A 14,842-nucleotide genomic window follows, 5' to 3' on the forward strand; every position below is an offset into this window, starting at 1 on the left:
GTTTTTAAGAAGGATTTAATATGAAAGTGGGCTTGCTGACCTTATCTCCTTATTTTACAAGAATCAACATTGCTAGGTATTAAGAACACCAAATTTTAAATGTAATGCAGAAGTAATAGACCGAGATAGATGAAATTACCACGACAATACCCCAACCAAATTTTTGTTGGTAGGGAATAAACTAAAGAAAAGGAAGGAAATGCAGGAAGAAAGGCAGTGGGAGGCAGATCCGTTTAAAAGGTAGGAGGAAATGAACAGGAAGTAAAGAAACAAAGGTGGAAAAGAAGAGGAGAGAAAAGGACTGAGAAAAGAAACCAAAGGAATCAAGGAAGAAAGAAGAAGTATGTGAAAAAAGACAAGGGAGGAAAGGTAATAGGAGGGAAGGAGACATAATCATGTTGTGGATGTAAATCTCAGTGAAATTAGAGAAAGCTGAATCCTCCTGCAATGCATGTTATTCAATAAACATTTCCTTAATTTGCATTTAATTTGCATTTTTATCAGTGTGTGTCTCTCCATCTCGGTTTGGTTGTGTCTTTTAATGAGGCCTGTTTAAGTAAAGGTTAACTGAACTGTACTCGAGTAAGAGTACTCAGTTACTCCACAGCTCTGGTGTCAGGTGTCAAGGCCTCCACTGGCCAGGCGGTCCAGGGTGGGGGGAGGTGAGAGGGTCTAACTTTAGGAGTCTGTGTCAGAGCGCTCGGAGTCGGCTTCAGAGGAGCACCTTTCAGACAGAGGTAGGAAAACACACTCACTCTCAGACACACACACTGACACAGGTAGGAGATGTTTTCTATGCAGCTGAAGTCCTGTTTATTATTTCTGAATTTTCACACATCTGATCTGATCTGAGAGCAGCTCTTCCTCTGCTGCTGTTTAAGGCTCAGAGCTGTTAGGTCTCAGCACTGCTGTGAGGCCTGCAGGCTGAGGCAGCTGTCACCGCCTTAAAAATAGACTTGCTGGAAGGCCTCAGCTCACACACACACACACACACACACACACACACACACACACACACTTATAGCAACATGAGGCTCTGTCTGATTGCTTAGTATCTTAGTCATGGCTGCCTGTTGTTGACCCTTACTGACTGTCGATCAATATAACTGAAAGAATATTTGGTGTTTTGACTTATTTCAGCTGTAATCACAGCTGAGAGAAAAACAAGAAGAAAGAATCAGACTTCTTAAATCTTAATCTGACCTCCCCTCAGGCTGATTATTAATCACTGTCACTGACATAAACTCAAGCTACATATGTTGAGCTTAATGAGAGCAGGGCAATTAGAAATCTGAGTTTTCCTTTTCTGTTTAACACCATCAATTCCACTTAGAGCCAGTCAGTGTTTATGCAAGTATTAAAACCAAGTATCATATAGACTAGTACTGTGCAATGCTGTATATTTTGATGTTGATCCAATATTGTCAATACTGCCAATAACTGCACAGATACCGATTTGTAGATATAACTTCATGTAGCTAATGTAGGGGAGAGGAGTGTGTCTGAACACATAATGACCACTGTGATTTTTTACTTTTCTCTATAATTAGTTAACACATCAAAACTGTCATGGTTAGCACTGGCAAACTGTGGGAACGGGGGAAAATGGGACCACAAATGCAGGACTCTTCAATGAAATCAATACATTTATTTACAGTGAAGTAAATAATCACACAAAAATAAATCCCTGTGCACCCCAGACTCCCGTGCCGTGTCTTCCTCCCAGTGTCTGTGCTCTGTGTCCTCACTTCCAAGTGTCCACGCACCCCGTGCTTGCTGCCCTCTCGTTTCCACGTTCCCCGTGAGAAATAACAGAGGCAGACTTTAGACACGTTCAAACTGTGGCTGGCTTACACTCACTAATATGTTGAAAACACTGATGGGTAGTCACACAACAATCCAGCGTCGGAGAGAGCTCCGCCACACTCCTAAGTAGCTCCTCCGACGAGCCTTGATCAGCTGCAGGTGTGTGTGTGGTCATTTCCTCAGGTGTGGCCAGCCACCTTGCAGGGCACACCTGCCAGGCCTGAAGACTCCTGTAAACTGGTGCTCCCAAATTCAACCGCATCCAGACACGCAAGCAGTGAGAATGAGGGACAGCAGCACCAAATATGCATATGTCCATCAACTATTCGAGAACTGGAACTAACACAGCTTTCTGCATTTCATGTTCTGGGTTTTTTTGTGTGTGTTTGTTTTTTGTAGACCTGGAATTAAAATGTGTCTGTTCCTAAAGGACTGTGGGTCTACTTCTGTAGTTTAAATCTGCGATACGGTTTAATTAAAATAGACATGACAGGTCATATTTTTTATAGTGCATGATTGAGGAAATATTTATTTTCAGTGTCCTTTTCTTTGTGCTGTTGTTTTGTCCATCAATAAACTTAAGTTAAAGATTATTAAACAGTGAAATACTGCTCACAAATTCATGCAACTTCATTAGTACAGTCACTTTAGTACAGTGCAAAAAAATTTTTTGTCCTTTTTGTGATATTTTACGTGCAATCAAATTATTGTGATAGAACAATATCTTTATAATAATTTAGCTTAATTTTGACCAAATATAGTCTAATTTAATGTTAATTAAAGTTGAAATTTATTAAGAAAATAAGTTACAAATTTTGATCTTTTAAAAAAATCATGTTTCTGTTTTGTTTGTGTCATGGTCTGTGGAATGCGTGATGCTCGGGTAGCCACACCCCCGGGCTGGGCCATCACTAGCACACCTGCTCTCCATCCCGGTGATTACACGGAGATCCACTTAATCCGGCGCTGACGGATGCTCCACGCCAGTCCGTAGTCATCCCCACAGTGGTAACCAGACTTCCACGAAAAGTGTGTATTCTCTTCTGCTTGGAACTTTGTTTAACCTGCCTACTTCTGTCCAGATTTCTACTCGGCGTCTGCTACCTGCCTGTCCTCCGGCTCAACTGGATCTCGCGGCGCTCACCTGGCCCACTCGCCATTCCACGGACTTCCTGCCCCCACGGACTGCCACACTTCCCTCCCGAGCTCCCACGGTTCCGTTCTATCGTAAGCCCCTACTCTAACTCAGTCCTGATATGTTCTCCCCGCTTCCTGGCTCCCTAGTAATCATCTCCCCTTTCTATTGCAGCCCCCCGCCGTCCCGATCCCGGCTTCCTCGTGTCATTGTTTCCCCGGATTTTTAGTTTCTGTTTTGCTCTCTACTTTCCCCGGGTCGCCTTTCGTTGTTTTAATAAAGTGTCTTTTGTTAGCTCGGAGTCTGCGCCTGGATCCTTTCGTGCCCGCGCACCACGGCGCATGACAGTTTGTTTTTTTTTTCATTAAACTTTGGCATTAACTCAGATGACAATGCTGAACTGTTGACAAAAATATAGACTTAGCATCATATTAAATGTCTGGTGTCACACTTTTGTCAAGACGTTTTAGAGAGTACTCATATACGTGTTATTCATTTATTTAAATTGATCTATAAAATAGTGAAAACATCGCACAAGTTACAGGAAAAAAGTTGAGAGTCAGTGAGGATGAAGTATGCTTTTATTTTGTTGATGTCTCTAAAGAGAAAAACAGCACAATTATTTATTTTCTTCTGTCAGTAGGGATCCAGGTTCATCAGAGGCAAGGGAAGGAGGCATATTGGTTGCCATGGCGTCGGCCAATGAACATGGAGAGCGAGGTGATCAGATGGTGCCTGATGGAAAGGAAGAAGAGGAGGAGAAGAGCGTCCGTGGAGTCCAATCTCATTACCTTCGCTGTCCCTCCCCAAAGTAAGAGCCAAGTTTTAAACACAGAACACCAGACTCAGGTTTACTGACTGGGAAATTAACAGATTCTGTCAAACATGAAAATACTGCACAATTCCTGCTTCAGTGTTCAAAATTTAAATCAAATCTTCCATTTTCACAGGTTTTGTATCACTGCAAAACTATTACTGTGTAGTTTCCCAGTAAAATGTTCGCTTTACCCCATTTAAATGCATTTACACTTCTTTGACACGTTATTAGGTACACCTGTTTAATTCAATTCCATTCCATTATATTTATACAGCACCAAATCACAACAACAGTTGCTTCAAGTCGCTGTAAGGTGAACTACAATAATACATAGAGAGAAAACCCCAACAATCATATGAACCCCTAGCAATCATTGGACTGTGGGAAGGAAAAATTCCCTTTTCTCCTCAGAGAGGAGCGGCTGTCTAATGTGACCTGCAGATTTGCTTATTAACACAAATATCTGATCAGCCAACCCCACAAGTGTAACTCCGTGCAGCCACGCTCAAGACGACATGCTGAACTTCAAACTGAGCATCAGAATGAGCATGAGGGAGGAGAGGAATTAAGTGATTTTGAAAATAGCACTGCTGATTTACTGGGATTTTTCTACATAACTATCTCAGGGGTTTTTCAGACAGAGCAAAAATGCCTTGTTGATGTCAGAAGTCCGAAGAGAATGATCAAACTGCTTTGAGCTGATAGGAAAGCAACCATAACTTAGATAACCACTTGTTACCACCAAGATATGTGGAGGAGAATTTCTGAATGCACAACATGTCGAACCTTGAAGCAGATCGACTACAGCAGCAGGAGACCACACTGTGAACCACAGAGGACTGGAAAAATGTTGCCTGGTCTGATGACACTGATTTCTGCCATGACATTCAGATCTCGATCCAACAGAGCACTTTTGAGATGTGGTGGAACGGGAGATTCTCACCATGGTCCAAAGATGTCTTAAGTAATTCATTACACATGAAAAAATAAGAGCTAGAAATATGTATGCCATATTTAGCTTGTTTCCTGTTTTACAAATCTCTTTTTAATGCGTGTTTCCTTCTCGTACAAACAGCTTGGAGCCATGGTTAATGGCTTAAATTGAAGAAGTTACATATACAATAAAATATGTGTGCCTTAAATTATTTAATGTAATTTGTGCATGAAAATTAAGGACGTTAAGCCCACTTTGATGTGAAAAACCTTCTGTTTCACATTGAATCCCGCTAAAAAAAATACTATAAAACTGAGACCACAAAGTGAAATGAAGATTTGGCAGTACTGTATTTTAATTCCACCTTTTTGTGCTGTGATATGTGGAGCCCCGATTAAACTGAAAAGCAAATTAGAAATAAATCAGAATAGTAGAGTTTATTTTTGTTCATAAGTGATGAAACTTGTGTTTTTTCATCCTCTGTAAAGAAAAAACAAAGTATGAACGCTGCTGTGGTTTCAGTGAATAACTGTGGTTTGGATAGCTGTTATACCCCCAGTGTGAGGGTGTAAAATCAGTTGTAAACTACAGTTTTTACACGGAAGGTGGTGCTACATAGAACATCTCTCATGAATGCTGCAGTAGATTTAAAACTTGTGAAAGTCAAACCAAATTTTCATGTCTGATTTCAGTTTTTTCTTTTGATTGTATTTTAAAGTAAATGTACTTCTGACATTTGCAGCAGGAAGGTCCTCTGTATACGTCGCCTCCAACTCCTTGTTCATCACTTTAGCTCAATCCACCTGCAGTTAAAATAAAGCACCTCTTTGAAGTGTCTCACATTCCTCTAGAGGTCTGGTTTCCAAGCTCCTGCTTAGCTCTTATGGGACTGTAATGGAATTACACAACGCTTATATCCTTTTTTAGTTTTTCTACATTTTGGTGTAAATGAAATGTGCAAGAATTCAAAAACAAAAACTGGGTGGACTAGTTTCAGTTTATTTTGGATTTTCTCTTATCCACACAGGGTAAAAAGCCTCTGCCATAATTCTCACTGTATGTTCGACCAGTCTTCAGCCCTAACTACATTTATAAGCTTTGTCAAAATGGAAAGTTTTAAGCCCAATCTTAAAAATTTCATGCTGGCAAAGATAAACCCAGCAGCAGTGTCACGGTCTGGCTGGCAGACCGTGGGGATGTGGGGGAAGGAGGACCCAGGCGCGGTGCTCTATGTATAAACAGTGTGTTTATTTACAGAGTGGAACAAAAACAACAATAAATCCCCGTGTTCTCCCAGACTCCCGTGTCGTGTCTCTGCGTGAATAGTTCGTGTCTCTGTGCTCTCCGCTCCCGTGTCAGCACCCCCCGGTGCTCGCTGCTCTTCGTGCCTTCCACGCTCCTCCTGCGGGAAACAATAGACGCAGCCGTCAGGACACAAATAACCGCGGGCATACACTTACACACATTAACTCAATTCAATGGGACGACTAACGTGGAGTCTCAAGGAAATGATCCCGCGTCGGTGGGAGCTCCAAGACTCTCCTAAGTAGCTCCCCCGACGAGCCCTGATCAGCGGCAGGTGTGTGGCTTCGGGTGTGGCCAGTCCCTCCGCAGGGCCACACCCCTCAGGCCTGCAGGTGGCCGAGCTCCATCCTCCAGGCACACCCGCAGACATACACACCCATACCTCGCCTAAACATATGAGTGGGACACAGACTAACACAGCACAGAGAAACACACATATGTACACGCACAGAGAAGGAGAAACGACACCAAAAATACATAATAATAATACACAGGTCCATGACTGCCCAGGGATCCTGGGTCGCCCAGTCCCAGGACCCTGACAAGCAGAGGCTAATCAATGAGGTTAATGGGCCTTGGCCTTGTAAAGTAAAAAGACAATGCAGAATCTTTAGCTCTACATTAAAAGATGTAAATGTCTGTTTATATTTCAGTCTGTTTATATACTTTTGACTATGTGGATTACAGAAATAAATAAATAATAAATAAATTCAAACTTCTGCACCCGAGTTTTAAAGTCATAAATATGTATGCTGTACAATTGTTAAAATAAACAATTAAAATATCAAAATCACCACCACATTCATAAGTCCATGTGAGCTTCTGATCATGGCTGTGAATAATAGATGTTGAAGATGGTGTCACTGTTCTGCAACCTTGATGGGTGAACTGGAGCTCTTTTCTTGTCTCAGCTAACATATTTCTATCACATTCTTTAGATTCCAGAAAATACATTTAGTTATTTAGTTCAGCATAACCTTAAAATACAAAAGTTGCATTCTTCAAGAAGTACTTCTACAATGTCTAAATCAACCTCACTGTAGTTGATGGAGGAGCTCTTGATCAGACTGAGAACACTTTATAAAGCCATTTAGATTAATTAAACCAAGTGAACCTTTTCTCATTCAGAAATGACATCAAAGAATTCAAAAGTCAGAAGGGTGCCTCAGCCTCATTTTATAAACTCATGCATTAACTACATTTAACACAATCAACATTTCAGTGCAAGCTGACGCATTAGGCTCTTGTTTTCAGTCACGCAGCGCTCATGAATAATAACCTCTCTGTCTGTGCCTCCCAGTTTCTCCATGACCTCAGAGTCCAGGTTTTCCATGATCTCTGGGTCTGACGCTGAGAGCATCTTCATGGAGCCCATCCACCTCTCATCAGCCATCGCTGCCAAGAAGATCATCAACGAGGGTGAGACGACACAGGAAAGAGGCTCAAGCTGCCCTTTACATATTTTATTGAGATTCTAAACAAGCTGCTGTTAATCACATTTTCTTAGAAAACTTCTGCTGCCTTGCTTCAGCATGATGTGTAAGTCTGATCTCCAGATCAGACTTACTTATAAAGTAAACAGGCCTAACAAAGCCCTCAAGTAGAGAAATATCAGAGCTTCTGGGTGGATTTTATATGCACTTGGAACGAGTAAAACACCTGGCCAATGAATCCAGATGTGCAGATATTTATTTTTAAAAAGAGAAGACCAACAGGATAATCAGACTTAATCCAAAATGTAATCCGCAGCAGAATAATGATCATCTGCAGAGGAATGGTTTATTTGAAGAGTTTCAGTCAGGTTTCAGAGCTCAGCACAGCACAGAAACAGCTTTAGTTACAAATGATCTTCTTATGGCCTCTGACAGTGGACTCATCTCTGTGCTTGTCCTGCTAGACCTTAGTGCAACATTCGATACTGTCGACCATAATATCCTATTAGAGCGATTAGAACATGCTGTAGGTATTACAGGTACTGCACTTCAGTGGTTTGTATCAGGGTTTTAATAGTTTTGCAATTTTCATTAGTTTTTATTTTTATTTAGTTTTGACTTCAGATTTTCAATTTTATATCAGTTTTAATTAGTTTTTACCAATTGTTTGCTAGTTTAGTTTAGTTTTTATTTTTTTGAAAATCCTTAGTTTCAGTTTAGTTTTGATTAGTTTCAGTTATAGTTTTAGTTGTGTTTGCAATAATTAAGTGTAACAAAATCCCAGTTTCATCATATCAGTCATTCTCTTCTGCTTATCCTTGGGTATGTTGCTATTCCAGCTACCATACCCTGCACTCTGGACAGGTCGCCTGTCTGTCGCAGGGCTAACACGCAGAGACAGACAACTCACAGTCCCACCAATGGGTTCTTTAAATAAATAAATAAATGAAGGCAGATGAACAACCATTGATACCAGGCAAATATAAAATTTATATCTTGGCCCCAATGAGACTATTAACTCTTGCAGCACCGGGTGTTCGTAATTTTGGTTCAAGTGAATTGATAAACCTTTTGAAGGCAATTGACTCACACAGTTATGTAGATATCCCCGTCCTGTTGTCTCGGGATGCATCACGCTGCCCTGCCTGGGGTTAGCTTCTGTTTTCTGGGGATGAGGTTTGAGTGCGCTCCCTTACCTTCTCAAGGTAAGCTAGGTTAGCCTTCTTGTGTGAGCTTTTCAAGTGCACTTTAAGGTTTGTGGGATTTTTTTCCCCTTTAGAAATGTCCCTCATAATTTGTCTCTTTCCACTACAAGACACTTGCTTTATCCAAAACACAGTCATATTCAAAGTAATCCCAAATTGGACTCTGGTGCTTTCTCCCGACTTTTCCTGACATGATTACGCGTGGACGGAGCAGCAACACAGACGACTCGACTAACGTACTGCCACCTGCTGGCATAATGAGACACAGCAAGAAAAAAATCTGGAAACTAAACTTCATTTTCACCCTTGACTATTGTATGACATGCACACATCAATGAAAACTAAACACATTTTTGCTATAAATTCAGTTAATTTTAGTTAGTTTTGTGAACACTCATTACAGTTTTAGTTAGTTTTCCTTTTTTTGTTTTTATTTTTATTTCCGTTAACGAAAATGTTTTTTCACTTCTAGTTTTCGTTATTTCGTTAGTTTTCGTTAACGATAATAACCTTGGTTTGTATCATATCTATCTAATAGACTCCAATTTGTTCATGTAAATGGAGAGTCCTCTTCACACCCTGAGGTTAATTATGGAGTTCCACAGGGTTCAGTGCTAGGACCAATTCTGTTTACATTATACATGCTTCCCCTAGGCAGCATCATTAGAAGACATAGCATAAAATTTCACTGCAATGCAGTTGACACCCAGCTCTATCTGTCCATGAAGCCAGATGACACACACCAATTAGTTAAACTGCAGGAATGTCTTAAAGACATAAAGACCTGGATGGCCGCTAACTTTCTGCTTCTTAATTCAGATAAAACTGAGGTTATTGTACTCGGCCATGAAAAGCCTAGAAATATGGTATCTAACCAGATTCTTACTCTGGATGGCATTACCTTGGCCTCCAGTAACGCTGTGAGGAACCTTGGAGTCATTTTTGACCAGGACATGTCCTTCAATGCACATATTAAACAAATATGTAAGACTGCGTTCTTCCATTTGCGCAACATCTCTAAAATTAGAAATATCCTGTCTCAGAGTGACGCTGAAAAACTAGTTCATGCATTTATTACTTCCAGGCTGGACTACTGTAATTCATTATTATCAGGATGTCCAAAATACTCACTGAAAAGCCTTCAGCTAATCCAAAATGCTGCAGCAAGAGTCCTGACAGGGACTAGAAAGAGAGAGCATATTTCTCCTGTTTTGGCTTCCCTTCATTGGCTTCCTGTTAAATCCAGAATTGAATTCAAAATCCTGCTCCTCACATACAAGGTCTTAAATAATCAGGCCCCATCTTATCTTAATGACCTTGTAGTACCATATCACCCTATTAGAGCACTTCGCTCTCGCTCTGCAGGCCTACTTGTTGTTCCTAGAGTATTTAAAAGTAGAATGGGAGGCAGAGCCTTCAGTTTTCAGGCCCCTCTTCTGTGGAACCAGCTTCCAGTTTGGATTCAGGAGACAGACACTATCTCTACTTTCAAGATTAGGCTTGAAACTTTCCTTTTTGCTAAAGCATATAGTTAGGGCTGGACCAGGTGACCCTGAATCCTCCCTTAGTTATGCTGCAATAGACATAGGCTTCCGGGGGATTCCCATGATGCATTGAGTTTTTCCTTTCCAGTCACCTTTCTCACTCACTATGTATTAACAGACCTCTCTGCATTGAATCATATCTGTTATTAACCTCTGTCTCTCTTCCACAGCATGTCTTTTATCCTGTCTTCCTTCTCTCACCCCAACCGCAACAGATGGCCGCCCCTCCCTGAGCCTGGTTCTGCCGGAGGTTTCTTCCTGTTAAAAGGGAGTTTTTCCTTCCCAAAGTGCCAAAGTGCTTGCTCATAGGGGGTCATATGATTGTTGGGTTTTTCTCTCTATCTAGCGCCTTGAGGCGACTTTTGTTGTGCTTTGGCGCTATATAAATAAAATTGAATTGAATTAAAGTGAATTCACACAGAAGCTTCCTTCACTTAATAACAAATAAACAAAAATGGCAAAAAATATAAATATATCATAAACTATTGATGAAAAGTACAGAGCAGACATCAGATGCCTGTTTACAGGCTAAATAAAGAAATAAAATAAAATCAGCTTTTATATCATGATTCCTCACCAGCCTTAATCTGAAATTTGATTTGTATTTGCAAAGCTCTGGGGGGATTCTAACTGATTAATAATAAACCACAATCAGATGAATTTCTCTGTTCTTTGTCCAGCCGTACTGAACTTTTAAAAGTCATCCAAGGGCAGATGAGCACTGCGCAGGGGTCAGACTCTGTCTCTCTTCACTCCTCATTCATATGCAGTGTGTCAAGCAATGAAGACTAATGTGGCTCAACAGTCTTCAATCACAGCCAATCCACGTTTTGCTCCTTCATCTTGTTACATGGAGATGCCATCCACTGGAATGAGGAAATTAGCTTAATGTGATGCATGACAGATTCGTGGCTTCATCAAATTTCTCCTCTTAAGTTGGACTGCATTAAAGGCAGCCTAATGATCAAAACGGGTTTCATCTGCAGGGAGGAAGATGACCGCTGATGAGGACAGCTGCAGTGACCTGTTTCTGCATTAATGGCATGCTTCTTTTGAAGCTGCGCACACATTAAACCCCTGTATGTCCTTTAGGAGTGGCATAGCTGTTATGATTTCACAGGGGAGTGGGGCTAAACGCAGGAGCTCTGAACAAAAGCTTCTTAATCCTAAGCTGATTCATCTTCACAATAAACCATAAAAGGATAAATTCCAGGAAGGTTCAAATACTCCAAACTAAACATGAATCTAAGAAATAAGAGCAGCCAACAGGGGCATGGGGGAAAAACGTAGTACAAGAAACCATCAGAGAAATCACATGCAGCAGAGCAGAAATATAAAAGAAAGTAAAGAGAACTAAACTGCAGGAAATAAAACAACCAAAGGCAAATTACCAAAATAAGGTCGGAAGTAGCAACAGAGACAATCAAGGAAGACGCAAAACAAATTACCAAACATAACAGTTGGAGTAATTTTACACTCAAAATCTTTGATCCTAAATACTTGGATTTGTTCTGTAGCATACCTGAAGATGTTCATCTCGCAACCTCCTCATCCTGTCTTCTGTGTCACACAGACTTCTTACATTAATTTCTTAATATAATACAACGAAATCAATCAAGAATCCATCATATTTATTACTATCTTACCTCCTCAGAGTTGCCACATCGAGGCGTGCGGTCTGAGTCCATCCCAGAGTCCATGTTGGAAACCGCTGAGCAGCTGATGGTGGAAGATCTCTACAACCGTGTCAGGGACATGATCGATGACCGCAGCCCCTACAACACACCCTGTGTGCTGGACATCCAGAGAGCCATGGTGCAGGACCGCCTAGAGGCTCCCATCAATCCCGTGGATGAGGTGTGGCCCAACATCTTCATTGCCGAAAAGTGAGTCGGTGCATTCTCGTTTTGTTTAAATTATTTTTCCACAAGTCATCATAGAGGATTATTCTTAGTTCCAGACCATAGGCACAGATATTTTAGAAGACAAATCTGTGCTAGAAGATGAACTTCAGTTCAACTTCAGATTTCAGTAAGGGTTCACAGAAAGTTCTGTTACATTTTTATGGATTTTGAATGGTTTTGCAAATTTTCTTGCTTTCATGGCAAGTACCCATCAGACGAAATGGCACAAGATTCAAAAATGTATAAAAATTCTCATAATTTCCTTTCTTTAATCTTATAGTGGATAGCTGGAAATGAATAGCTAGAGAAATCCTTCCAAATATGAGACAAATTCCACCTCATCATTCACTTGAAACAGACTTTCCTCTTCTAATTGATTTTATAAATCCCATTTTCTGATCTGTCTGCGATAAACAAGTAATCTGCACAAACAGTCCTAACTCGTCTACTTGACAGCTTGTTCCAGAGGTTTTGTGTAAATCAAGCTGTCTTTATTGGTGAATTTATCCAACCATTTTTTTTGGTCTATTAAAAATCCAAAAAGTGCTCAGATAAATGTTCCGTGTTAACTGAAACAACCTTGGTAGCTGATGAATATTGTGTGATGTGGTTGAAAGCTCCAGAACAGGGTGATAGATGGCTGATTCCAAAGTTTATTTCCCTGCTCTTCTCCAGAGTGTGATGTTCCTCAGGTTTCATTTTCTGCAGAGGCTTTTTAGTAAAGCTGTTTGCTTGAATGTTTGGATGGGTCATTTTACACACAGTAAGACAGATCCCCCCCCCCCCCCCCCCAGGTCTGTTGCAGTGAATAAGGCCCGTCTGAAGCGAATAGGCATCACACACATCCTGAACACAGCTCACGGTACAGGAGTCTACACCAACGAGTCATTTTACGCCGGCATAAACATTAAGTACATGGGCATTGAAGTAGACGACTTCCCTGATGCTGACATCTCGGTGCACTTTAGACCCACCGCCGAATTCTTGGATGATGCTCTGCTGACGCACAAAGGTAGGATTTGGTTCATCTCCTCTGAAATCTGTGTTTGCTGTTGTGGTGAAGAGTTCAGAGTACATCACTGAACACTAATCAACTCCGCTGGTAAGATTTATTGACAAATTAGAAGTAAATAATACACAGAGGAGAATTTGGTATGCATCTCTCCCTTCTATTATTTTTGTTTATTCACGCCTCTTGCCAAAAAACCACACTGAGTAAATCATGTTAAAAGGCTGACTGGTGATGTTAGCACAACTGGAAACCCACAGGGGTGATGCCTTTTCATAGTTGGAAAGTCTGTTTCTATTTTTTCATGAATGAGAAGAATAACAACAAAGAAAACAAGCAATCCATAGCAACATCCATACATAAAATTGTCTCCAGAGGAAAATAAGAGACCAAGCAGAACAAACAGAACTGAGAATAAAACAAAAACTGCATGGTTCACAAAACTGACCAGATTTGAATCATGACAAAATTCATTGACTAGAGAAATTAGAAATTAGATAAGAAATTAAATCCCCTTTATTTCTGGTGGTATTTGGTTGTGTGTGGATTCAAGTCAAAGGACATATTGTATTTCTGGGATTTACAAAGCCCTTGGAGAGGGGCAGTAACACACTGAAGTGACAGATGTCTGTTCCCAAATGTGGTAGTGGTTGTGAGGACCTTGGTAGCTACAACTCCTTCTGAAACAATGTGTGGTTGGGAGCAGAATTATGGTTGCTCAGCCTTAGAAGCTGGCATGGCAACTTGGGGGAAAACCTTTTATGAGATATTTGTTTCTTGTTCAATAGGGAACAATCTGTCTTATAAACAGCCCAATCTAACCCCCTTTCTGAGATGCATAGGTTAAAGATAAATCCAAACAGGCTCAGTGTTGGGGTACATAGCATAGGGTTTGAGGTCTTGCGCCAGCATGCTAGAAAGATCAGTATCTCCTATATGTCGACTGTAGGCATGAATGAATAGTGGAAAAAATACAAAGTTTTGGAGTCCATCTATTATTTGTTAAACAAAAAGAACCAGAGTATGTTTAAAGAGTCTCATTTTTTTTTCACCAAGTTTAAGATGATCACTTATTGGTGATTTACGACCACAAATAAGTGTTCATAAGATTTTTTTATCTCATAAATAAATCATTATCATTATAATGATTATATATTCATACTTATGAAAGTATTTTAGCAAGAATGTCATGTAGTACAATTACATTTATGATATAAACACCAATAAATCATCATAAGAGGTTTTATTTCTTTGCAAACAGACCTTTGCAGTTGGGTTAGCTTCAGCTCGAAAATTTACTTTAAAGGAACAAATCAACCATTTGGCAGAGTATATTTTTGGAAAATTATTTGACCCTTAAAAAAGTTGTTTGTTTTTTTTAAGCTATCATGTTTCTTAAATTTGTTCACTAAAGAATCTGACACTTATATAAAAGCCATATCAAAACAAATATATCTGACGTTGATATTTTCCTCACAGAGAGTCTACATTTCTTGCATTCTTTAGTCATTGCTAACTTCCTGTGAGGAAGCTACCTGAAAAACTCAGCGAATAACCTAGATTGACATCCACAGATCAAACAGAAACAGAAACTTTGGCAGTGGTTTTGTATCTGTCTTCATCAATAGAGTGTTTATTTTGTGATCTCTGGTTCCCACGGACCTTTAATCATTCATTTATTTTATCATTTAGCTCACAGACATGATACACAATGCACTTATTTTACCAAGGTTTGCTAAAAGCACTTTTT

At 40.2% G+C, this 14,842-nt stretch overlaps 1 protein-coding gene across 3 annotated transcripts in view; it reads left to right on the forward strand.

Moving 5' to 3' along the window:
* The first annotated feature begins 657 nt into the window (after positions 1–657).
* dusp27 (dual specificity phosphatase 27) overlaps positions 658–14,842 on the forward strand; it is a 35,604-nt gene continuing 21,419 nt past the window's right edge. Inside the window, exons 1-7 of one of the 3 annotated variants that reach the window (XM_080879126.1) lie at positions 658–737; positions 2,694–2,814; positions 2,889–3,033; positions 3,116–3,752; positions 7,298–7,416; positions 11,834–12,065; positions 12,878–13,095. In XM_080879126.1, coding sequence (XP_080735252.1) covers positions 3,631–3,752; positions 7,298–7,416; positions 11,834–12,065; positions 12,878–13,095 — 691 coding nt within the window. In that variant the 5' untranslated portion in view covers positions 658–737; positions 2,694–2,814; positions 2,889–3,033; positions 3,116–3,630. The remainder of the gene's footprint in view (positions 738–2,693; positions 2,815–2,888; positions 3,034–3,115; positions 3,753–7,297; positions 7,417–11,833; positions 12,066–12,877; positions 13,096–14,842) is intronic. The other 2 variants (XM_080879125.1, XM_080879127.1) reach the window with 2 other exon arrangements.

The sequence above is a fragment of the Rhamphochromis sp. 'chilingali' genome, assembly GCF_963969265.1.
Source record: "Rhamphochromis sp. 'chilingali' genome assembly, chromosome: 3".
NCBI classification, from domain to species: domain Eukaryota; kingdom Metazoa; phylum Chordata; class Actinopteri; order Cichliformes; family Cichlidae; genus Rhamphochromis; species Rhamphochromis sp. 'chilingali'.